This window comes from Mustela putorius, unplaced genomic scaffold (assembly GCF_011764305.1).
Source record: "Mustela putorius furo isolate JIRA1106 unplaced genomic scaffold, ASM1176430v1.1 tig00000596_pilon_pilon_pilon, whole genome shotgun sequence".
NCBI lineage: Eukaryota > Metazoa > Chordata > Mammalia > Carnivora > Mustelidae > Mustela > Mustela putorius.
This window is the reverse complement of record NW_025421428.1, coordinates 10820842-10844488: the sequence shown is the minus strand read 5'-3', so window position 1 is coordinate 10844488 and position 23647 is coordinate 10820842. Positions and strand designations below refer to the sequence as shown.

The 23647-nt window shown below is 54.3% G+C and overlaps 1 protein-coding gene across 1 annotated transcript; it reads left to right on the top strand.

Annotated features, from left to right (window-relative positions):
- The first annotated feature begins 11938 nt into the window (after positions 1-11938).
- On the top strand, positions 11939-23229 carry PTGES (prostaglandin E synthase). The gene is made up of 3 exons (XM_004757121.3): positions 11939-12329; positions 15875-15957; positions 22663-23229. Exons 1-3 carry the CDS (start codon positions 12201-12203, stop codon positions 22910-22912), a joined length of 462 nt encoding a protein of 153 aa, XP_004757178.1. The 5' UTR covers positions 11939-12200; the 3' UTR covers positions 22913-23229.
- The last annotated feature ends 418 nt before the right edge of the window (positions 23230-23647 follow it).

Below are 23647 nucleotides of genomic sequence, written 5' to 3'. Positions count from 1 at the left end.
TCAAATAAATAAATAAGATCTTTTAAAAAAAAGAAAAAAAGAAGACTAAATATGAAAAAAAGTAAAACCTCTTATTCATGATTTTAAAATATTAGCTACATGTTAAAATCATACTTGGGTTAAATAAAACAGATTATTAGCATAGGCTGAATAATATCCCACAGATACCAACTCCCAATTCCTGGGAGTACTGAGCATTAGCTTATAGGGAAAAGGGGCCTTTCTTTGCCATTGTGATGTGGTTGCTGATCCTGAGGTGGGGAGATTATCTGGGATTATCCAGGTAAACCCTAAATGCGCTGACATGTATCTTTATGAGTGAGAGGGCGAGGGGGACTTACAGACACCTGAAGAAGAAGAGGAAGCAGGGTCAGGGCGGAGGTGGGAGCCGTGTGGCCACAAGCCAAAGAATGCTGGCCTCACCAGGAGCCAAGGGGACAAGGAACAGTCTCTCCCTGAGCGCTGTGACGTGGAGCACCACTCTGCTGGCTCCTTGGTTTCGGACTTGTGACCTCCCGAATTGTGAAAGACTGTATTTCTGTTCTTTTAAGTCACTGAGATTCTTGTAACTTTTTTTTTAAAAGATTTTTTTTTTTTAACTTATTTGAGACAGAGAGAGAGAGCACACGTGGGGAAGAGGGTCAGAGGGAGAGAGAGAAGCAGATTCCCTGCTGAGCAGGGAGCACGAGATCATGATCCCGAGCTGAAGGCAGATGCTTTACCGAGTGAGCCACCCAGGCGCCCCTGCAGATTGATTTCCAAATTGGCAGCATCAGCTGAATCAATCTTCAGTGTTTGGCTGAATTCTGTGAAAATCTGGAAGCCCTCTCTGGAGATCCCACCAGGAGCTACGTGTTCTATGGAGACAGAATCCGCCTAAAAACACAAGAAAGCACATGTGTGTGTCCTTGGGCTGCTGTCACAAATGACCACAGACTGGGTGACTGCGAACAACGAAATTGTATCCTCTGGCAGTCCTGGAGGCCAGAGATCTGCAAGCAAGGTGCCGGCTGGGTTGGTTCCTTCTGGAAGCTCCGAGGGCGAGATCCTCTTGGTGGCCGGTGGTCTTCCTGGCTCCCTTTTGGTGGCTGCGGGCGTGTGGCCACATAGTCTTTTCCTCGGTGTGTCTGAGTCTCCCTCCCCTTCCTCTTCTCGAGACACGGGTCGCTGGATTCAGAGTTCACTTTCAGCGGTGGTCTCATCTCGAGGCCCTCGACTTGAGCAGCTCGGCAACAGTGCTTCATTTCAGGCATCAGCCTGACAGGCCGTGGGGCGCCCGGATGAAACATTATTTCTGGGTGTGCCCGGGAGGGTGTTTCCAGAGGAAATTAGCATTTGAATCAGCAGACCCAGTTTGAAGGAGTCGGCCTTGGGGTGGGTGGGCATCTGCCGAAAAACGGACGGCAGAGCCCATGGGCTCTCTGTGCTGCTGGGACGTCTCTTCCCATCTTCGCCCGCCCTTGGACTGGGGTTCACGCCATCAGCTCCCCCAGGTTCTCGGGACCTGGACCCAGACTGAATGGCACCGCCACTGGCTTTCCTGCCTCTTCAGTTTGCTGACGGCAGAGCGTGTGGGGACTTCTCAGCCTCTATAATCGCACGATTATACGTATTGCCGTGATATGTGTTCTGTTTTTCTAAAGAACCCTGACTAACATGGGCCCTATTTCCAAGTAAGGCCACATTCACAGATACCGTGGGTGAGGACTTGGGCAGATCTCTTTGGGAGGCACCATCTGGTACACCACAAGCCTGTAACCTGGGTCTTTGGTTGAGACTGGACTGCAGAGTGTCTCTGTCTCACAACCATGGGGTCCTGGGTTCAATCCCCACGCACCCGCCGTGACTTCTTTACTAGGGTGGCTTCCTCTCCCACGAAACTCGGGGATCCGCTCTGAAAACCGGAGGTAAGGGACTTAGCTGGAAGTGTTGGCATGAGAACACTTACCAGCTCTGTGACTGGGTGAGTTACGCAACTACTCCGTATCTCAGTTTTCTCATCTGGGAGGTGGGAAGAATCATATTACCTTCCTCAACCCGATGTTGAAGATTGTTATCATTTCCCAGGAACTTAGAGAATATTACACAAGTGTTTTCCTTCTTTCTTTCTTTAAGTATTCTCTCTCTCTCTTTTATTTTTTTTTTTTTTTTTTAAAGATTTTATTTATTTATTTGACAGAGAGAGATTACAAGTAGGCAGAGAGGCAGGCAGAGAGAGAGAGGAGGAAGCAGGCTCCCTGCTGAGCAGAGAGCCCGATGCGGGACTCGATCCCAGGACCCTGAGATCATGACCTGAGCTGAAGGCAGCGGCTTAACCCACTGAGCCACCCAGGCGCCCCTCTCTCTCTCTTTTAAAGATTTTATTTATTTGAGAGAGAGAGAGAGAGGAAAACACAAGCAGGGGGTAGGGGCAGAAGCAAAGGGAGAAGCCCAGGACCCTGGGATCCTGACCTGAGCTGAAAGCAGATGCTTGGCTGACTGAGCCACCCAGGGGCCCCTCTTTCTTTTTTAAGTCATCTCTACCCACAGTGTGCGGCTTGAACCCATAACCCTGAGACTGAGAGTTATATGCTCCACCAACGAGCCATCCAGGCACCCCTGTACTAGTGTTGCTTTAAAAACAAAAAAAAAAAAAACAAATAAACAGGATGCCTGGGTGGTTCAGTCATTGGGCGTCTGCTTCGGCTCAGGTCACGATCCCAGGGTCCTGGGATTGAGCCCAGCATCAGGCTCCCTGCTCAGCAGGAAGCCTGCTTCTCCCTCTCCCACTCCCCCACTTGTGTTCCCTCTCTCACTCTTTCTGTCAAATAAATAGATGACTCTTTAAAAAAACACCAAACAGTACTGCATGATGCCTGGGTCAGGGGAAGCTGCTGTTGTCCCTGTTGTTATATGATAAATGCTGTCATCTGTTATATTAGATATAGGTGACGAAAAGTTCTATCAAGCTCTGATGTTATCCTTCCTCTGGCTTTGAATCAGACATGCCTTTCTTACTCAGCTCATGTTGAATGACCCTGAGCTCAGAATCAGGGCCAGCCCGTGGAGTCACACCAGGTCCCCTGTGCTCCATTTAAGGCACCCACGGTCAGCAGCTTGAAACTCTCAATAACTATTGAACAAGGGGCTTTGCATTTTCATGTCGTACAGGGCCCTACAAATTATGTAGCCAGACCTGCTTGGTGTCACAGCCCATCCTGTGTGCTTGTGGCAATGAGGGGCCTCCAGTAAGGACGGGTGTCCCCCTCGGATCTGTGTTCCGTCAGTGGCACACACGGGGTACCTCCTAGAGGGACCTTTACAAACGCGGTCATGAGGGGCTGGGAAAACAGGGGATCCGAGAATGAGCTGATTGGGGTTTTGCCTGGAAGAGGAGATTTAGGGTCGGCCTGGGGGTGTCTTCCAATTTCTAAGGGCCATGGGGAGGAGAAAGGAACATGTGTGTCCCCTGTGACCCCAAAGGACAGATCCAGCTCAGCACCAGGAAGGCGTTGTGCACAAAAAGTTGTGCAAGAAGGAAACAGCTGGCTTGACTTCAAAATTTGGCTCTGCCTGGCGGGTGAGGAGCCCAGGCTCTGGCTGCAGATAGCTTCCTCTGCCCAGATCTGTGTCTTTGGGTGAAGTCATTCGTAGCCCCAAGCCCATTTCTCCGGATGCAGGTGAGGACACTAAAGATAAAACAAGGCAGGTTTATACAGAAAGCGCCTAAATGTGCCTACCTCCGTGATAGCTGCCTGCTTTGTCCTTGTTGTTATTGTTTTATTATTATTATTATTATTATTATTATTATCAGTAGTAGTAGTAGTAGTAGTAGCGGTAGTAGTAGTGGTAGTAGTCGTAGTTTTGGAAAGTAGTGAGTCCCCTGATTGGCAGGGCTCAAGTTGAGACGGGCCATCACAGAGTTGCAGAGATGTCCCCGGCATCAGAGCTAATGGAGGAAGGGCACACTTTGCCTCCTTAACCATTTCGGCCTCTGGCACATTTGGATGATTTGTTAAAAAACCCACAGTCATAAAGCACTGTCTTTGGGACGAAGGCCCCATGGATAGAGGGTGGCGCTTCTTGTGAAACTGAGGAACTTTGAGGTCTGGGAAGCTGCTGAAGAGTGGGAAGGGCTCCCATCTTTCCTGCATGGGAAAGCCCCTGGCCAGTTGTCCCCCGAGCCACCGCTGGTTGAACTCTGGTCCTGGGAATGCAGAGCTTCCCTCCAGGCCTCCTAGGAAATGAGATCCTGCTGTGTCTGAGAGCCGGACACCGGAAATGCCCAGGGGAAATGCAGCATGGGGTGGGGTGGGGGGCAAGGGCGCGTGTGCAGGGGTGGGGCTGGATGCTCCCACAGCCTGGGCCTGGGCGGCTCCTGGCGGTCCCCGACCCTGAGCCTCTGTGGAGAGCCCCCCCTGAGAGGCCCGCAGCTTCTCTGGAAATGTCTTGGCAGGGCTTTGCGCTGAGACACACATTTGTCCTTTTCCCGGTCCCCCACGCACCTCTTCCGTCAGCTGCGTGCTGTTCCCAAAAAGCATCCAGGAAATGCTCCTGCCTGACCGCAGCTCTGCGCGCCTGGGGGTCCGGGAGCAGCAGCTGGGCTCCGTCAAGGGCCAGCGCGGGGCCAGAGTGTGGAAGAGCCCTCAAGGTGCTTCTCTCCGCTGAGCCCAGAGAAGAGGGTGGCCCCGGAATTCACAGCATTTCGGGCCCACGTTCAGGCGGCCCATCTTTCAACAAATATTTAGGAAGCACGTCTCTGTGCAGAAACCCCACTGGGCGCTCGCTGGGCACACAGGGGAGAGGAAGCTAGCGACCCAGTTTCTCTTTTCTTTTTCTTTTCCACATGAAAGTAAGCATTTTAAAGTGTCTGAGTTCCGTGGCACTGTGTCCATTTACACTGCCGTGTGACCATCAGCATCGTGTCCAGAACTTTCTCGTCTTCCCGAAAGAAAGCCCCAGCCCCATGGGCCTTAAACGGTCACTCGCCATCCCCCCTCCGCCTACAGCCTGGCAAGCACCGATTCGCATGGATTGGCCCATTCTGGACATTTCTTATAATAGAATCAAATGCTGTGTGGCCTTTTGTGGCTTAGCTTCTTAGCATCACCCGTGTCCTAGCATGTTTTGTACACCCGTCCTCCTGAGGGCAGAACAGTGTTCTCCTGGGTGACTCCCCGTCTTTCTTCACCTCTGGGCTTTCCAGCTGAGCAACCTTGCAATTCCTCACTCCTGGGAGGGGAAGAGCTCCCTGGGAGTTTCCTGCCTCCGGGAGGCGTACTGAGAGCAGAGTAACCCTACATTACCCATTAAAGTTTGCTGCCGAGTTCTTACCCCATACAGCCCCCCAGCTAGAACAGCACAGCCTCTGGGTCCACGCACAGTTGCGTGACCCGGGGCCAGTGCAATCGCCGACCTGGGCCTCAGGCTTCATACCTCTAAAATGGGTCTAAGAGTCTTATCTCCTTCGGGAGGTTTAAATCCACTAGCATGTGATTAAGCAAATGTTGGGTATGAGAACACTGACCAGCAATCCTGCAGCCAAATCACCCTGTCCGACTGATGTCACCATCCCTGAAGGCCATCTTGGCCAACACAGGAATGGGCTTAGGGGCCAGCCTGGCACGAAACCCCAAATCAGCCCGGCTCGCTGATGGGCAGCTTCTCGTGTTCACCATTTATCCTTATCAATAAATGTTAGTGGCTGTGTTTCTGCCCTGCCGGATGAACGTTTTTGCATTGCCAATGTGTAATGTAACTAAATTTAAAATCATATGGTCTTTTTAGACCTAACCAACTGGGCACCAGAGGCAGCTTATAGTGTTCTGGTCCCAGCCTGCGAGGCAACCTATGGCAGTCAGGCACACATAGGCCTTTTACCTCGCTCTGTGTCCATCAGGAAAGGTGGCCAGGCTCCCCTGGGGCATTTCAGGGAGTAGGCATGTAGGAGTCAGGACGCAGAACCAAACTGGGGAGCTTTTTACTTCTCTTGGTCTAGATTCTTTTGGTGATAGAGAGAGGAATTCTTACCAAAGGAGCTTAATTCAAGTCAATACATTACAGTTGGATCTATATGTCAGGCATGGGACCAACAGCTTGTGGCTTATCAGCAAGCAAAACCGAGACCCCGGCGCTAGGAATCCAGATGTTAGACAGTAAGGATAATAAATAAATTGTATGGTGTGTCATCGAGTGAAATGAGCGATGGAAAGAAAAGACAAAGCAGAGGCAGGGAAGTGGCATCAGAAGCGCCACGGGTGGGGACAGGCTGTGGAATGGATGAAGGTGGTCGAGGGGCTTGGAGGAGCCCATATCGGAGCCAAGACTTGAAGGTGAGTGTCGATGGGGGAGGGGGCGGGAATTCCAGGCAGAGGCACCAGCCAGCGCGAAGGCCCAGAGAAAGGACAGTGCGTGGTGTGCATGATGGCCAGCAAGGACAGTGTGGCTAGGCTGACTGAGTGAGTGGAGAAGGAATCCGGAGAGAACCAGCTGGAGACCAGATGGGATGGGGCCACGGGCCACTGTCCAAACTCTGGCTTTTACTCTGAGCGACACTGAGCCACTGCAGTTTGGAGCCAAGGACACGCATGATTTGACTGATGTTTTGTTTAAGCAAAGTAGGAAACTCCTAAACTCCCAGGCCCCGGGGTGACTCAGAGGTTCGGGCCTTGGGGCCTTGCTGCCTCCACAATACAGGCTCCCCCCACCGTGCAGGGAACGGACACGGTGGCGCGTGGCTTCAGGACACTGCAGTCCCGGGACTCAGCCCTACAGCCAACAGAGGTCTTTCCAGCGGGGGGCCTAATAGAAACTCCCAGGGAAGGTCTCTGATTGGCTCTGCTTGGACCAATCCCAGTGGCCCAATGCCAGGGACATTGTGATTGGCTTCCCTGGACCACGTGGCCACCCCATCCCGAGAAGAGGAGCTCCGGGACTGGCCACACCAGCTGGGGTCCAGTTCCCAAAAGGAAAGTTTCGAGTTTCCTGGAAGAAGGTGGGAAGGAGAGGTGAGCTGGCCGAGGAGAATAAGGGCCCATCGTTGAGTTGCTCTTCCTGGACTCCTCAGGGGGTCCGGCCTGGGGGGGTCGGGGGCAGGGGGATGTATGCCCCACGGGAAACCAGCACTAGTCTCTGTTTGCACCGCACCCCTGCCGCAGACCGCAGACCGCAGACCGCAGACCGCAGACCGCACCCCTGCCGCAGACCGCAGACCGCAGACCGCGTTGCACAAGCACCGCTTGTCCGGGGTGAGGATACGCGGTCGAGGCCGCCCTGACGCCTGCCATAGGGATCTGACTTCAGAGGTCACTGGAGCACAGTAACTTTATCACAGCCCTTCCCCGGGGACGCCCGGCTGGAGAAAGCCCCAGCCGCAGCCACCCAGGTCAGGAGCCAGTGGCCGAGGTGGGGCCGCTTCCTCCTCTCTCTTAAGCTCCTCTGAAGTCACAGACAATTAAACAGCCCCCAGAGCTGGTCTCTGATCCTCAGGAAATGCCAAGGAGGGTGAGCTGGAAGGAGCCACTTGGCGGCTCTCACGAAGCCGCTCCTCTTGGCTCTGGAATTGTACACTGTGACCAGAGAACTCCTGTGGGGTTTTTTGGGGGTTTTTGGATTATTGTTCTTTTTGTAACGCAGTAAAGTCACAAATTCTGAAGGTCCATCATGGCGAATTTTTACGTCTATATTCACCTGCAAGACTGTCACCCAGGGGTGATATAAACACATTTCTGACCTCCCCCCCAGGAGGCCTCCTCCAGGGCGGCCTCTGGGCTTCTCTCACCTTCCCTGTCTATTTCACGTGAGCTTCCTGGCCAGGCCCAGACAAGCGCCGCATCCCCACCCAGTGCGTTGCACACACCGTCTCCAGTAGGGCCCACCCCTTGCAAGGGTAGGGGCACTTCTCTTACAGGCAAAGCTCTGAGAGAAGGATCACCCCCAGCAGCAGCAGCAGCACCAAAACAACAGCGGCAGCTTCCACTGGCTGCAGGAGGCTTTAGGAAAAATCTTTTTTTTTTTTTTTTTAAAGATTTTATTTATTTATTTGACAGAGAGAGATCACAGGTAGGCAGAGAGGCAGGCAGAGAGAGAGGAGAGGGAAGCAGGCTCCCTGCCGAGCAGAGAGCCCGATGCGGAAATTCTTGGCCGGAGATCAGAGAAGGGCCTATCCTCCTCCCTGCCAGGTCCTGGCTCAGCTGGTTCATTTCAGTGGACGATGAGGAAGATTCCTACCATGAAGTCATGCACGTCACTCGGAAGGGTTTCCCCACAAAGTCCCTCTTATTTTTGGCTCCAGCTAAGGGAGGATAGTAATCCACTCTTTGCCCACACTGGTTTTCCCAGCCTCTGCCTGTGAGGTGCCTGTCTGGTTTCAGAAGAACAAGCAGGACAGAGCACACTGCCCGTCCAAGGAAGGGTGGGTCCCTAGGGTTCCCTCTTGGGGTGTCCGTGGTCCACGATTTTGGGAGTGGTGTAACCCATATTCAAACATACAGGCAGAGATAAAACATAATTCAGGACACCCCATACTTTCTATGACCTGCTCCTGACCTATCATTTATCTTGTGGGGCTGGAACAACCCGGGCCGGCGGCCCCAAGTTTCAGAAACATGGGGGTAGGTTTACAAGCACATTTTTTTGTCCAGATAATGGAAGGCTTGGCACATAGCCAATGGATAAGCAATTCTTCCCCACCCCACTCCACACCCCCAACCCCCTGCCCCAGCCGCAAGGACAGGAGTTTCTAAGAGCCTCCCTCTTGGCAACCCAAACATTATCCCCATTTTGAGGAGGAGGAAGCTGAGGCTCCGAGGCTCATACAGAAGAGGGCTTACTCTGTGCCTGGTGCTTAATAATTAGACCCGACTCCCTCCAGTTCTCTCAACTGCTGTTCCGAGTTACTTATCAGCGGTGTGACCAAAAGTGTTCAGAGAAGGAACCTGCTTGCCTGAGACCACACAGTGGGCATCACCAAGAGCTGGCTCTGGGATTCAGCGTCCGCTGAGTCTGGTTCCAGAGCCCCTGCCCAGTGTCTCTGCCCCCCCTGGCCAGTCCTCGGTCTCTGCTGCTTTAGGACCCACCCAGACTGATACTCCTGTCCCTCCGGGCAGGCCCAAGGGTGGAGAAGACACAGAAGACTGATTTCTCCCACCCACCCACCCGCCACCCCAGGGCACCTCCTTGCAAAGCAAGAAGTGCTGGCAAAAAAAAGGGACAAGATTTCATGCCTTTGTAGAGGTCCTGCCCTAAACCCAGGAAAGGGGGTGGGGAGGAGGCACAGCCAGGTGAGGATCTGAAGCAAGAGAGTCAAAGAATCTGAGAGCACAAACTGGTGATTTTTTTTTTTGAAAAGTTGATGGACCTTTTGGGAAGTTCTGTACATAATAAAACCATGTGCCTGGGAGTCTCCCAGAAAAGGACAGGCATTCTCTGTTTCATTGTGCTCTGCCTTACTGCACTTTGCAGATACTGTGGGGTTTTACGTTTTTTGTTTTGTTTTATTTATTTATTTATTTTTTAACAAATTAAAGGTTTGTGGCAACCTTTTGTTCCGCAAGTCTGTCGGCCCCACTTTACCAACAGCGTTTGCTTGCTTTGGGTCTCTGTGTCACATTTTGGTCATTCTCATGATATTTCAAAACTTTTCATTATTCTCATGTCTGTTACGGTGATCTCAGATCAGTGAGGATGACTCAGGGAGAGCTAGGATGATGGTTTGCATTTCGTAGCAATAACATGTTTTTAGGGGTGCCTGGGTGGCTCAGATGGTAGAGCTTCTGCCTTCGGCTTGGATCGTGATCCCCGGGTCCTGGGATCAAGCCCCATGTCAGACTTCCTGCTCAGAGGGGAGTCTGCTTCTCCCTCTCCCTCTGCCTCTCCCCCTGCTTGTGCTCTCTCTCTGTATCTCTCTCAGATGAATGAATAAATAAATAAATAAATCTTTAAAAAAAAAAAAGCATTTTTTAAGGGCGCCTGTCCAGCTCAGTCGGTTAAGTGTCCTCCTTCAGCTCAGGTCATTGTCCTGGAGTCCTGGGATGGAACCCCAAATCTGGCTCTCTGCTCAGTGGGGAGTCTGGTTCTCCCTCTGTCCCTCGCCCTGCTCTCATGCTCTCTCTCACTCTCTATCAAATAAATAAATTAAATTAAATATTTAAAAATATTTTTAAAATTAAGGTACATATCCTCTTTTTTAGACACAACACTCTTGGGCACGTACCAGACTGCGGTACAGTGTAAACGTAACTTCCACCTGGACTGGGAAGTGAAAAAAAAATCCATTGGAGCCACTTCGTTGCGACGCTCACTTTCTTGCCGTGGTTGGGAACCGAACCTGCAACATCTCCAAGGCATGCCTGCCCAGAGAGGCAGAACAGAACAGAAGGGTGCTCTCTAGCTTCCCGTGCTGGCTGTAACCATTCACCTCACCTTCCAAGGCTTAAAACAAGACCAATTTATTATCTGGGAGTTCTGCGGGCCAGCAGTCCAAAATCAATGTCAGTGGATGAAAAGTCAAGGTATCCCAAGGCTGCTTCCTTCTGGAAGTTTTAGGGGAGAATTTCTTTTCCAGCTTCCAGAGGTCCCCTGCATCCTTTGGGTCCTGGCCCTCCTCCCCTTCGAAGCCAGCAGTATAACATCTCCTCTCCTCTCTGACCTCTGTTCCTGTCTTTCTTTTCTCCCTACTGCCTCTGTCTTAGGAGGACCCTTGTGATTGAACTGGATTCACCCAGATAATCCAGGATGATCTCCCCGTCTCAAGATTCTAACTTATTTTTTTAAGAATTTATTTATTTGAGAGAGAGAGCGAGAGAGCACGAAGGCGGAGTGAGGGACTGAGGGAGAAGCAGACCCCCTGCTAAGCAGGGAGCCGATGCGGGACTCGATCCTAGTGATGAAGTTCTAGAACCTAGGTGAGGTTTGGTGGGCTGAGGTCCGGAGCCGATGACCAAGAAAGAATTCTTGAGACATCTTTGGTGCAAAATGGTGGTTTATTAAAGCATGGGGACAGGGCCCGTGGGCAGGCAGAGATGCGGCCGCCCCGGGTTGTGAGGGGTGGTTGGTTATATACGCAGGAGTTGGGTAGGTGAGGACAAAGGGCTATTGGGGCAAAGAATACTATCAGGATATTGAAGGCTTAGTTACTATTAAGTAAAGACAATTGAGAGTCTCCTGGTGGAATGTTACATTCCTGCCATCAAACATCCTTGTTAATGAGATTTAGGTTTAGAAGAAATTTAACTTTATTTGCTTTTCCTTCTACCTCCACCTCCTTCGGTTTTTATGGAGGGGAGGGTGACATTAGGCTTGAGAAACTGAGTTCTGTGTCTTTGGAATTTGGGCTATTGATAAGGTAACTTCTTTGTTTGTAAATCTCAAGGATATTTGCAAACCAAGGGAGACTCCTGTCTTGTAGAATTGTGATCTTAGCAAGTTAACTATTTATCATTTTATGGCAGTCAGGGGTGCCTAAGGAATGCTACACCTATGGAGGGGAGCGGATGAAGGGGGGGGGGGTGCAAGGCGCCAGCTTTTGCTTTGTCCTCAGCCAGCCTCCTGCTCCCTCATCACTAGGACTCCCGGATCACAACTGGAGCCAAAGGCAGACGCTTTACCCACTGAGCCACCCAGGTGTCCCTGAAGATCTTAATTCCGTCCGCAAAGTCCCTTTTGTTGGGTATGGTAACATCATCCCAGGTCCTGAGGATCGGGGAACGGACATTTTTGAAGGGCCAGTATTCAACGTACTACAGAAAAGCAAAGTCACGTCAAGGGAGGTATGGCTGTGGTTCCTGTGTCCAGGCTGAGAGTGGGGACAGATGGCGCAGTGCTCATGCCGACCACCCGCCCTGACTTGGGAAAGGGGCATAAATCAGCAACATCGACCGCCTGTGGCCAGGCGCCGAGCTTTGTCACACCCCCAGAAGGCGGGCACAGCCATAAACCCCCACTTCAGAGATGAGGAAACAGATTAGAACGCATTTAAAAGTTTGCCGGAGACGAGCATCTGGAGCGCCAGGCCGGACGAGGGACACCTCGCAGCGCTCTTCTCGCTTCGCCTCTCGCCGCGTGGGGGTGGGGGAAGCGGCGGGCTCGCTGGGCGTGGGCGGCTGCTGTGAGCGCAGACGGGCCGCCGGGCCGCCGCCGCTCTCTCCCGCTCCTCCGCGGCCGGACCCACAGCCGCGCGCCCGCGCTGCCGTCTTCCCCAGCGGTCCCGCCGGCCCTCCGGGATGCCTCCGCCTGTCCTGGCGCTGGTGAGTGGCCAGGCGCTCCCAGCTTTCCTGCTCTGCGGCACGCTGCTGGTCATCAAGATGTACGTGGTAGCTATCATCACGGGCCAAGTGCGACTTCGGAAGAAGGTATGCCGCCTGGGGACCCCGATCGCCACATCCCCACGTGCGCTTCTCACTGCCCCGCCGGAAAGGTGTGCGGCTGGGGCCCTTGGCCGAGGTGTTTCCCCGGCCGGAGTGTGGGGGACCTGGGGGGGAGCTACCTAGGGGCCTCTCCCAGTCCTTTGGGATGGCAGGTCCTGCACCTTCCTGTCGTCTGTTTTAAGAGCATTTACTCACTTTCTGGGCCTCCAGGTGGGTTCTGGCTGTGAGCGCGCCGTGTCTACCGGGGCTTAGAGAGAAGCCGGTCCCGGAGGGCGGAGCCTGACAGCGTAAAGACTCTCTCCCAGCTGGCAGCTTCCCAGCACCGGAGATCTGATATTTGGGTATTTGGGTGGAGTGGGAACTAGCGACACAGGAGTCCGAGAAACCCTTAAGTGGAAATTCCCAATTCACTGGCAAGGGCGCTTCCAAAGCCTCTACAGCCTCCAGGGGCCCGGTCTCGGCCAGACGCCACTGGAATTTTGTTTTTTAAAAGGTTTTATCTATTTATCGGAGAGAGAGGGAGGGAGGGAGAGAGAATGAGTGGGGAAGGGGCCGAGGGAGTAGGCGAGGCCCATCCCCCGCTGAGCCAGCCCAGGGTTCTCGCGTCCCAGGACCCTAAGAGCACAACCCGAGCCAGTCAGATGCTCAACCAACTGAGCCACCCAGAGGCTCCTCCATTGTAATTTTCAAGGAGGAGTCCCCACCCCCCCGGAGTCCCCCCCTCCCCCCACTGATCCGAGTCCCAGAGCCAAAACAACAATGCAGAGGCTGAGGTTTGAGCCCTGGGGGGGCCGATGGGCGGGAGGGCCCATTCAGAGATCAACTCCGCTCTCTCATTGGACAGCCGGAGCCCGAGAAGTTTCAGGCCAAGCTGGCCTCTGTCCTGTTCTTCAGTAGAAGACTCGTTTCCAGAAACTGTGCCCCTTTGTCCCCCTTTGTTCAGTTTCAAGGCAAGGCAAGGCTGGCTCTGGCATTGCGTGGGGGGCAGGGTGGACACCCGGGCGCCGGGATCCTGCTGGGGACGCAGACCCAGCCCCTGGCACAGGTGCAGGCCGGCTTGCGGCCGAGCAGCTACGGGGTGAGATGACCTCCAGAGGCCCACAGACGGCCCCTGCCTTCCCCCTGCCTAGGTCCATCCTGGATGTGGGGTTCAGGCACCCCACGGGGACAGCTGCATTCATCCATTGAGTCCCCAAGTCCCTCCTTAGAGCTGAGAGCTCAATCTCCACCGCGACTGGGGGGGGGGAGGAGGCAGGAGCGACTTTCACCTTGTTTTCTAGGCCAGGACCCTGGGTTGGGAGGAGACCTTCCCTGGGAAGGCCACAAAGCAGGGTTTGAAGGGGGGGGTGGAGGTGGGGGGACCCTGCTCCACAACCTGCGCGGGGGTGGGGAGGTGGATAGAGTTCTCCACAGCTGGGGATAGGGGCCCAGAGCTTCCTTTTTAATGTAACTTCAGAGATAGAGAGAGAGAGACCACAGGAAGCCTTTCTCCCTGGTCGCTGGGGAGGAGCGGAGGAAGCCAGTTTCCCTCTGGTTTCTGCTTTTGTATTCTCAACCAGGAGAGAGCCAGGGAGTCACACCTTGGAAGGGCTTGGATGGGGGCGCCTGGCTCCTCCGCCCACCCGCTTTGGGCCTGGGGAAGTCTGGAGCTCAGTTTCCTCATCTGTCACCAGGGACGTCAGGGTAGTGCCTGGAGAAGGCAGGGCCTGGCTGCAGGACAGAGCAGCAGTGTTAGTTCTCATTACTTATTAATGGTTGGGGGCAGAAGCCACATGCTCCTTCGTGGGAAAGCGTCCAGAGCCCTGCCCCACCACCCCCACCATGGACCCTGAACTCCAAGAAAGCTCCCTGCGGAATGCTAGGACCCCCATTGAAGGGACCCAGTGCTGAGCCATCCCGATCAGTGATTCCAGGACTGAAGGGCCTGTGGAGAGGAATACTGGGCACGGGCTCTGATCCTCATTCACTTCTGGGCTGGGTCAGGGGCAGCCCCAGGGGGTGGGTAGGGAGGCACAAAGCAGCCCTCAGGGGCAGAGGGCCCCAGGGCTCATGTGTCAGAGACGGTAGGAGTGGCCATCAGACTAGCAGGGCAGAAAGCCTGGGGCTGAGATCCAGGCTTGGGGTCAGAGGTCAGAGGTGCACGATCCCTGGGCTTGGGCCTGCCTCTGTTGACTGAAGTGTGAACTTAAGTCTCTGCCGTCCACAGACCATTCGGGGAGCGCCCTCCTCGTGTGCGCCCGGCCCTCCTGGTGCTGGCATCGTGCAAAGGCCTCTCCAGTTCTCTCCTTCACTCTCCCCATAGGAAATGAGCTCCCTTTGATTCAGAGTTCCCAGAGGAGTAGCTGAGGCTCAGGGAAGTTCAGAAATGTGCAGCTAGGGGCGCCTGCGTGGCTCAGTTGGTTGAGCATCTGACTCATGATTTTGGCTCAGGACATGATCTTGGGGTCGTGACATTGAGCCCCATCTTGGGTTCCATGCTTGGTGGAGTCTGCTTGGGATTCTCTCTCTCCCCTTCTGCCCATCCTCTCACACCCGCCACACACACACACACACACATACACACAAGCACACACACACATATGCACACGTGCTTGCTCTCTCTCAAATAATTCTTTAAAGGAAATGTGCAGCTAGTCAGTACAGAACTGGGGTTCTCTGCCCTCGACTATCAAACCCTTTCATTTCCCTTAGTTCAAAGTCCAAATTCTTAGCGTTGCCTCTAGGACCCCAGCAAGTTCATCCTGGGCCTCTGTGCCTTGTTCTCTATACTCCAGCCACACTGGTTCTCTTTTTTTCAAACATGCCTGTCTTTTTCTGACCCCAGGGCCTTTGCACATGCTGTTCTGCATACCTTCAGTGCTATTTCTCCAACCCTGCCTTCATCTGGTTAATACTGTTGCATCCTTCAAAGCTCATTTTTAATGTCCCTGCCTCAGAGAAGCCTTCTCTGACCCCCAGACTTGGTCAGGTCTCCTGTGAACATTCTCAAGGCCAACTTTGTCTTCTCTTTTTTCTTCCCTTGTTCATAGGCAATTCCCCAACCAGACTGTGATTTCCCAAGGGCAGGGGCAGGAGGGCCTTTGCCTTAGTTTATTCTGGCTGCTGTAACAACATAATTTGGAATGGGGGCCTTGTAAATAACAGATTTATTTCTCACAGTCCTGGAGTCTGGGAAGTCCCAAGACCAAGGTGCCAGCAGATTCTGAATCTGGCGAGGGCCCGCTTCTGGGTTCACAGATAGCCATCTTCTTACTCTGTCCTTGCATGGCAGAAGGCGCAAGGGAGCTTTATGGGGGGGGGGTCTCTTTTAATGGGCAATAATCCCATTCCTGAGGGCTCCATCCCAATGACCTAATCACCCCATGGAGACCCCCCCACCTCCTAACGCTGTCTCCTTGGAGTGTATCTTTCAACATACAAGTTTGTGGAGCACACAAACATTCAGGCCACAGAAACCCTATTCGCGGCGAGTGCCAGCTTTAGGCACACAGTGGGAGCACCAGCAGTCATTCTCGGCTGATATATTCCAGGCTTTTGCCAACCCTGAGGATGCCCTGAGACACGGAGGCCTCCAGTACTGCCGGAGTGACCAGGACGTGGACCGTTGCCTCAGGCAAGTACTGCTAGACCTCAGCCTGGCCATGGTCTGCCCCCTGCAGGCCCAGCTCTGAACCACAGGACCTGGGGGATACCCAGAGGACCCGGGTCTTCTGCCTTCCTGAGCCCCTCAGACAGTTCTGGATCAAATTTCTAATCAGTTGTGGGAAAGTGACACACGCCCATGACTCAGGATTCCAGAGCTGGAGAGGGCTGCTCGGGCGGGCGAGGACTCCGTCTCCCCACCCTTGCCTCTGACCTCCGGGCCCTACCCAGCCCTACCCAGCTCTACTCTCTGATAGCCAACGCCGTGTCTCTGCACCTTCCCAGCATGCTTTTTCCTTTTTGCCCCCAAAGAGTCAGCTTTCACCCACTGGTCCGTTCACGGGGTTGTACCCCATCTGCTCCCAGTGGGGTCTCGCCTACGGGCTCAGCGCTGTAGGATTCAGGCAGATCGCCCTTAGCTGTCTGACCCGTTCCCCTCCGATGGGCATTTAGGCTGGTCTCATGTCTTTCTCGGTTATGAACAGAGGGCATCCAAACCTCTCCCTTTGCCTTCGCGCGTGTGTGTGAATCAAACCTCAGGATGCATTCGAGCGGTAAGAAATATTGCCGAGTAGTGCACAAATCCTCCTCCACTGCTGGTGTGGGAAAGGTCTCCCCTGCCCCTGCTGCCTCCGAGCTTCCCCTTGGGAGGGGTACACGGCCAGGGCGATGGGCGAAAATGTCCCCACGTCACGTTTTGTTTTTCCTTTGCATTTCTTTTATTCGGAATGAAGTTGAACATACCACTTGGTATGCCTAGCATATCCCAGTCAATCAAACACAATGTTCCTCCTTATAAAAGTCAGAACTGCTGACCATTGCAGACAATTTGGGTCCTGTTGCAAACCCCCAGAGGGAAAAGGGAGGCCGGTCCCAATTCTAATCCCTGCTGACATCTAACACTATTTTCACCCAAGATTCTCTTTGTCAGTGTTTTTCATAAAATTAGGTATGCATTGTTTACTCAATTTGGGGGTTGTGATTTTTTTTTTCAGTTACTATTATTTGGTGAGCATTTTCTAGGTCATTCGATGTTACTCAAGAAATGGTTCTTTAGAAACAGATAGACAAAATCCCGTCGAAGGAGGCTCGACGTTCATTTCATGTCACCCATCCGAATGGTCCTTTGTTGGCAGTTGGCTCTAGTTCACACCGGCGGGCTGAAGAGTGAGGAGGCAGCATTTCCAGGGGAGAGGGACTGTCTTGTGGAGTTGGGGGGAGTCGTGGGAGGGTGCATGGCTGCACAAGAGCGAGACGGGAGACAAACATCACACAGTTCTCCGCGCATCCCCCTGCATCATGGGCAGAGCTGGGTGGGACGCTGTGGTATGAATAATAGAGATTCTTTTACTGAAGGAGAGTGTTTTTTTTTCTCTCTCTCTCTTTTAGTTGTCTTGGCCATTGAAAATAATTACATACTTGCGGTTTTAAAAAATTACAGAAATGTGTAAAGTAAATGGAGGAAGTAAAATTCTTTATTGTTCCACCCTTTTTAAAAATTTTTAAAAAAATTTTTTTGAGAGAGGGACAGAGGACAGGCAGGGGGTAGGGCAGAGGGAGAGGGAGAAGCTGACTGCCTACTGAGCAGGGAGCCCCATGCGGGCTTTGATCCCAGGATCCTGAGATCATGTCCTGAGCCAAAGGCAGATGTGCAATCGATGGAGCCACCCAGGCGCCCCTGTTCCACCCTTTCCAATGTAACTACAGTGTCTAGTACTTCATATGAAGTCCATCCGTCCGTCCATCTGACTGGTAGTGAGCACCTACTGTGTACAAGGACACTGGTTGTATATTAGTGGACCAAAGCCTTACCCATGCACAAATCTATCCTGGTGACCCGTCCCCCAGCTCCCCCTGGTGGGCTTGACTCTCCAGGGCAGAGGAGAAGGACCTGAGTGTCCTTGAGGCAGCAGGCTGCCGCGACAGTGGGTAGCCCCAGCCGGTTCTTGGCAGCCACCGAGGGGGTGTGCCCAGCTTCTCACAGGGTTCCGGGATTCTATGTAGCAGAGCTTACTTGTGACATTGGAGTGGTTACCTGAGCTTCCAGACACTTGGTTTCTTTTCAGTGGCTGTAACCAAGCCAGGGGGAGACCACAGACCCATGGGGGCAGGGGGGGGATGGGGCCGAGATGTTTCCATCTACATGATACAATTTTTTCTTCTGATCAAAGTGACCCACTATCTAGTGTCTTGATGCTCAAAGGGCTGGAATTCAGTTCAGCACTTTTTGAGAACGTCTTACCAAATAATGTTTTATATTCACTTGGCAAGAGTTTATCGGGAGGGGAACCTGCCACGTGATGGTATTTACTGGGGACTTAGCATGCCAGACCTAGGGGTTCCTGGTCCCCTGGGGCTCCTCCTCCCCTTCCTCCTGACGTCACATAGTCACATAACATCGCAGCGCCTCTGGGGTGCAGAGCTCAGAATGGTCACGCATCTCATTACTCACTACCGGAGAACTGGCTGGACCCTGAGGCCACAAGCCCTGGAAGTGGGACTTAGTTAAATATTAGACCAGAGTTCCGCGCGGTCAGGATCACCTTTCTGCACAAACAGGAAAGCCCTCAGGTCTTGGTTCTTGGAGGATAAATCTTTCTCTCAGGTTAGCAGCTGGCCTGAGTGGATTCATGAGCTTAGCTCTGGGAGAAGTCAGGAACCAGGTTTCAAGGCAAACCAAACCTTCTACCGCGATACCTATCCGAGTCTCCTAGTGATGCGTATTCAGGCCAAATCCTGAGTCTGCGTTCAAAACTGCAGTGAGGAAGTATCCGAGTGGCCCCAAAGAAGGAAGACACACACTTGGCCCACGCTTTGCCGTGTTTCTGACTTCTTGCGGGGTGCAGCCCTGATCCCACTGAAGCAGTTTGTCGGGAGACGGTCCCCAGGTCGCAGTCTGGAAGTCCCGTAGATGTCATCCAACGCATTCATTTTGCATCTTTTTTTTTTTAAAAGATTTTATTTATTTCTTTGTCAGAGAGAGAGAGAGCACGCACAAGCAGGCAGAGAGGCAGGCAGAGGCAGAGAGAGAAGCAGGCTCCCTGCCAAGCAAGGAGCCTGATGTGGGACTCGATCCCAGGACCCTGGGATCACGACCTGAGCTGAAGGCAGCGGCTTAACCCATTGAGCCACCCAGGTGTCCCTCATTTCGCACCTTGCGGACAGTGCCCCGAGGCCCAGGAGTGGGTCAATGGCAGACAGAACCACAGGCTCCAGCCCCGGGGGTGGCGGGATGGCTGGCAAAACCGAGCCGGTGAGATGAGCGTGATCAGTCGTGTCCGGGATGAGGCTGGTGACAGCAGCGAGGCATCGAGGAAGATGGCGCGTGCATCAGAGACACAGCCCCTTGGGGACAGCAGCATTCCAAGCGCTTTGTAGACGCCAACCCCCGGGGCCTCCAGCCGCCTCCCCACGAAGGGGCTGTTGAGTCTGGTTAAGTCCCTCTGAGCCCGGGGCGGGCTCTGCAGGGACACGAGTTTACTTTACTTTATTACCTGCCTTTGAGATGCAGCAACCGCGGACCTGTGTTCACGGACACGGCCCTTGTGGGTGGCAGGGAGGGCCAGGGGAGAGGACAGACCGCAGCTGTCCCTGCCAGCCGGGGTCTCCCTCTCCCCACCGGCCACCCGCACCCGTGCCGCTGGTGGCTGCAACGTCCGGGGAGGGGGTGGGGCAGCCTGGAGCCGCCCGGAGTCCCGGCAAGCCCGGTCTAGCAGTGGGGATTGGCTTTGGGTGACTTTTATTTGAAAAAGCAGTTATTACTGGAATGACACATTTTGCCCAAGCGTCTCTCTGGTACGTGACTCCTTCCATGTCTGTCAGGACATATCCGGGCCCGAGGGAGGGGAAGGACTTCTCTTGCCTCACCTTCGATTTCCCCACAGCTCCGTGCCCCACTGGCGGCCCCACTGGCGGCTTCGCCGGGGGGTGGGGGCCCCCCACTGTGGTTTGGGACCTACCCAAGGGAGGAGGGACGACAGCTGGGTCCGCACGGGGCACTGGGAGTCAGAGCCTCACGGCTTCCTTAGTCTCAGCCACCTCTCCCCGCTTGCTGGTGACCCTGGGACCCTCTGTCCCGAACCCCCCAAGCTGGAGCTAGGAGTTGGGCTCAGCTCCACTGTTTGGTTTTCTCGGGGGGACTGCGCCTCCTCGCACAGAGCAGGGGCCCCCACCTGCTGTAAACCTTGAGCAACCTACCCTCTCCTCTCCATTTGCTCCATGGGGTTTGGTGATGACTCTGTGAACAACCTTCCAAAAACTGACTCACTCATCAGTTTTTTTATTTTAAAGAAAAGCATCTGGGGGCACCTGGGTGGCTCAGTGGGTTAAAGCCTCTGCCTTCGGCTCAGGTCATGATCTCAGGGTCCTGGGATCGAGCCCCGCATCGGGCTCTCTGCTCAGCAGGGAGCCTGCTTCCCCCTCTCTCTCTGCCTGCCTCTCTGCCTGCTTGTGATCTCTCTCTGTCAAATAAATAAATAAAATCTTTAAAAAAAAAAAAAAAAGAAGGAGAAGCATCTGAATGAATGGGATTCGTCTGGTAGTGAGACTTTCCCTGAAACTTTGTGATAAAAGTGTGACAAAAATGTTCATCCAGGTGGGTCCCCAGTGGGACCACATTCTGGGACACACAAACTCCATTTTTTTTTTAAAGATTTTACTCATTTATTTATTTGACAGGCAGAGATCACAAGTAGGCGGAGAGGCAGGCAGAGAGAGAGGGGGGGAAGCGGGCTCCCTGTGGAGCAGAGAGCCTGATGCAGGGCTCAATCCTAGGACCCTGAGATCATGACCTGAGCCGAAGGCAGAAGCTTAACCCACTGAGCCACCCAGGCACCCCACAAACTCCACTTAAAGTAGGTTTTCCAAGGGTGTCCCTCCAACCATGTTTGGGGGACTGTTGGGACACCAAGCCCCATTCCCACAGGGGAGAGTGGCTTTAGAGGGAACCCCGCAGTGTCCTCCCTTATTCGGACCTTGCAAGTAAGCTGAGTGACTTGCTTGTTCGGGGAGTGGGACCCCACCCCCAGCCAGTCTCTCCCTCTCGTCCCTTCCCAGGCCTCCAGCTCTTGGGCACGGGGGAGCAGTGGCCTTCCCCCCAGCCCTGGGAGACCTGCCTGGGGCAGACTTGCTTTCGAGGCCCCCATGGTGGAGATTCAGAAAAGAAGGGCTCGCGTTGGCTCCAGGATGTGGGGACAGACGCTAACTGCCGTGTCCTGAGTTTGGCCTAAGAAAGATCCAGGCACCCCCCCTGGGTTCACGGGAGCTTGTATCCCCTCTGATGGAACCCCCCGCCCCAGAGCCCGGCCCACCAGACCCCTCTCCTGCTCCCATCCTGCCCCGCTTCCTCTCGCCCCACGGCACTCAGGACACTTAGGTCACTTAACTGTGTCTTAACTTTGCACTTGCCAGTTTTGCTCCCTGGAAAGTTCTTCCACTGCAGGGACAGCCTGTGGTTGACCCCTTATCGTTCAGGCTTTGGTCTCCTCCCTGGTCTCTGCCCCCGTCACAAGGCTGAGACCCCTCCAGCACGGGGCTGCCAATGAAGGCCTCTTTAGCTGCCCTGCGCAGCCCACCCGACTCCCTACGCCCCAGGGCAGCCCTTGCAAATGGGAGGGAAGCGGGGGATGGTGTGGCTGGGCCCGCACACAGGAGCTGCTGGGCCCGGGCCTGGCCTCCTGGCACAGCCTTCCAGCTGGAAGAGCCCAGAGAAGGGACTTTGGTCCCAGCAGAGTCCTCATGCCTCCACATGTGTGGCCTGGCCTTGGGGGAGGTCACAGCCCTGGTGCTGGGATCTTGTTTATCTTTCGAACCGGCCATCCATCGCTGGCTCAGTCTCTAATTTACCGGACTGGACCTTCCCGCCTCGCCCCAAGGAAGCTGCCCATTAGCAGGAGTCATGGAAAAAGTGAACCAGCTCTTAACAGAAGTGGCTGAGTTTTCTTTCTCGGTCATTTATTTATGGCCGGGGTTATACACAGCCCTTCCACTCCCCCCGACTCCGCACTGCCTCACAGACTCACATACTTGATCATTTTAAGCAAAGCACAGCGAGAAGGAAGCAGGAGAGCATGGAGGAAAGGAAGAGCTTCACCGGTGCCCAGCGATGGGTCGGCTCCAGAGAGCACCTACGGCTCTGTTATCATGATCCTTGAGAGGGGAAGGAAGGTGTGCTGGGGTTTAGGGGAGACGAAGGCAGGCAGGGGTTCCAGACACATGCTCTTAGACTCACCCATACCACTCAGGAGGGCCCAGGCACCTGCACTCAGGAGGAGGGTTCCCTCAGAGAAGCCTGCCCTGGTGGTAAAGGGCATGGGTTCGAGTCTGACCTAAGCTCTGACCAGCCCAGCTCTCAACCCCTGGGAGCTCCACTTTTCCCACCTGGTGTCCAAGGCCAGAGGGGGAGAAGGTGGGGCACGTGGCCAGGGCCCCGTCCTGGGGAGCCCTCGGGCTTGTCACGAAAACCCCAGCCTCAGCCTGTGGTGGCTACTGGCCCCGAGTGGGGGTCCCCGCTCCTCAGCCGCTGTCTCTCCTGCCTCTGTGGTATCTCTTCATCCTGGCTGTGAACAGACTTGAGTCTTGCACTCCCGAGACGATCCCCCACTGGTGGAGGAGGGGTGCTTCCAGGGCAGGGAGCCCCGGCGGACCCCTGGCTGACTGCCTCCCCTTGCCTTCCCAGAGCCCACCGGAACGATATGGAGACCATCTACCCCTTCCTGTTCCTGGGTTTCGTCTACTCCGTCCTGGGGCCTGACCCCTTCGTCGCCCACATGCACTTCCTCGTCTTCTTTCTGGGCCGCATGGTGCACACCGTGGCCTACCTGGGGAAGCTGCGGGCACCCACCCGCTCCCTGGCCTACACCGTGGCCCAGCTGCCCTGCGCCTCCATGGCCCTGCAGATCATCTGGGAAGCAGCCCGCCACCTGTGACCTGCAGCCGATGCCTCCTCGGCCACCAGAAAGCTGGCCCCGAGCCGCAGTGACTGTACCTGGGGGACTGGGCATCTCTTCGAGATTGTGCTAGGCCCCGGGGACCTGGCTTCTTGGCAACCCACTGAACTTGGGGTGCTGGGTACCATGGGCCTGGGTGTGTTTGCATAAGTGTGTGCATGTACATGTGCGCGTGTGCCTCTTGGATTTCGGGAGGGGTAGGTGATTGGACCATGTGGAGATGTCAAGATGGATAGAAAACTCCATCGTACCCTAATACCAGAGCATTAAAAACCACATTTCTTCTTTGTTGCTAAGAGTGACCAGAGAGTCAGTCCAGGTTCCTAAACTAAAGAACCCGCCAGATCCAGGCCTATAATAAAGGCAGATTTCTTAGATTCGCCCCAAGGAGGCCGGTTCTGCTTGTTCTGGGGTGGGGGGGGAGGGGAGTACTGGACATCTGGGTTTTTAAAAAGCTCCCCCATGTCCCAGTGATGCCCAGGCCTGGGAGTCCCTGCCTGTTCCCTCTAGAAGCGGGGCCCAGGGTAGGGTGTGGTTTTGCAATGGTTTTAGGGTGGGAGTTTAGTGAGGTGGGGGAGGGCTTATGTTCCTTTGGGTCTGGTCCACTCGGCCTGCGCTGCGTCCCCCTTCCTTTAGTGAATCGGGTTCTCCTAAGTGCAGGGGCCGATAGGAGGCGCCCCAGGACAATTTGCTTCTCCTAAGGGCTGTCAAGCA

Coding starts and splice junctions, on each gene's coding strand:
- PTGES (XM_004757121.3), top strand. CDS start 12,201: ATGCCTCCGCCTGTCCTGGCGCTGGTGAGTGGCCAGGCGCTCCCAGCT. Junction 12,330..15,874: donor AAGTGCGACTTCGGAAGAAG/GTATGCCGCCTG, acceptor GATATATTCCAG/GCTTTTGCCAACCCTGAGGA. Junction 15,958..22,662: donor GACGTGGACCGTTGCCTCAG/GCAAGTACTGCT, acceptor TTGCCTTCCCAG/AGCCCACCGGAACGATATGG.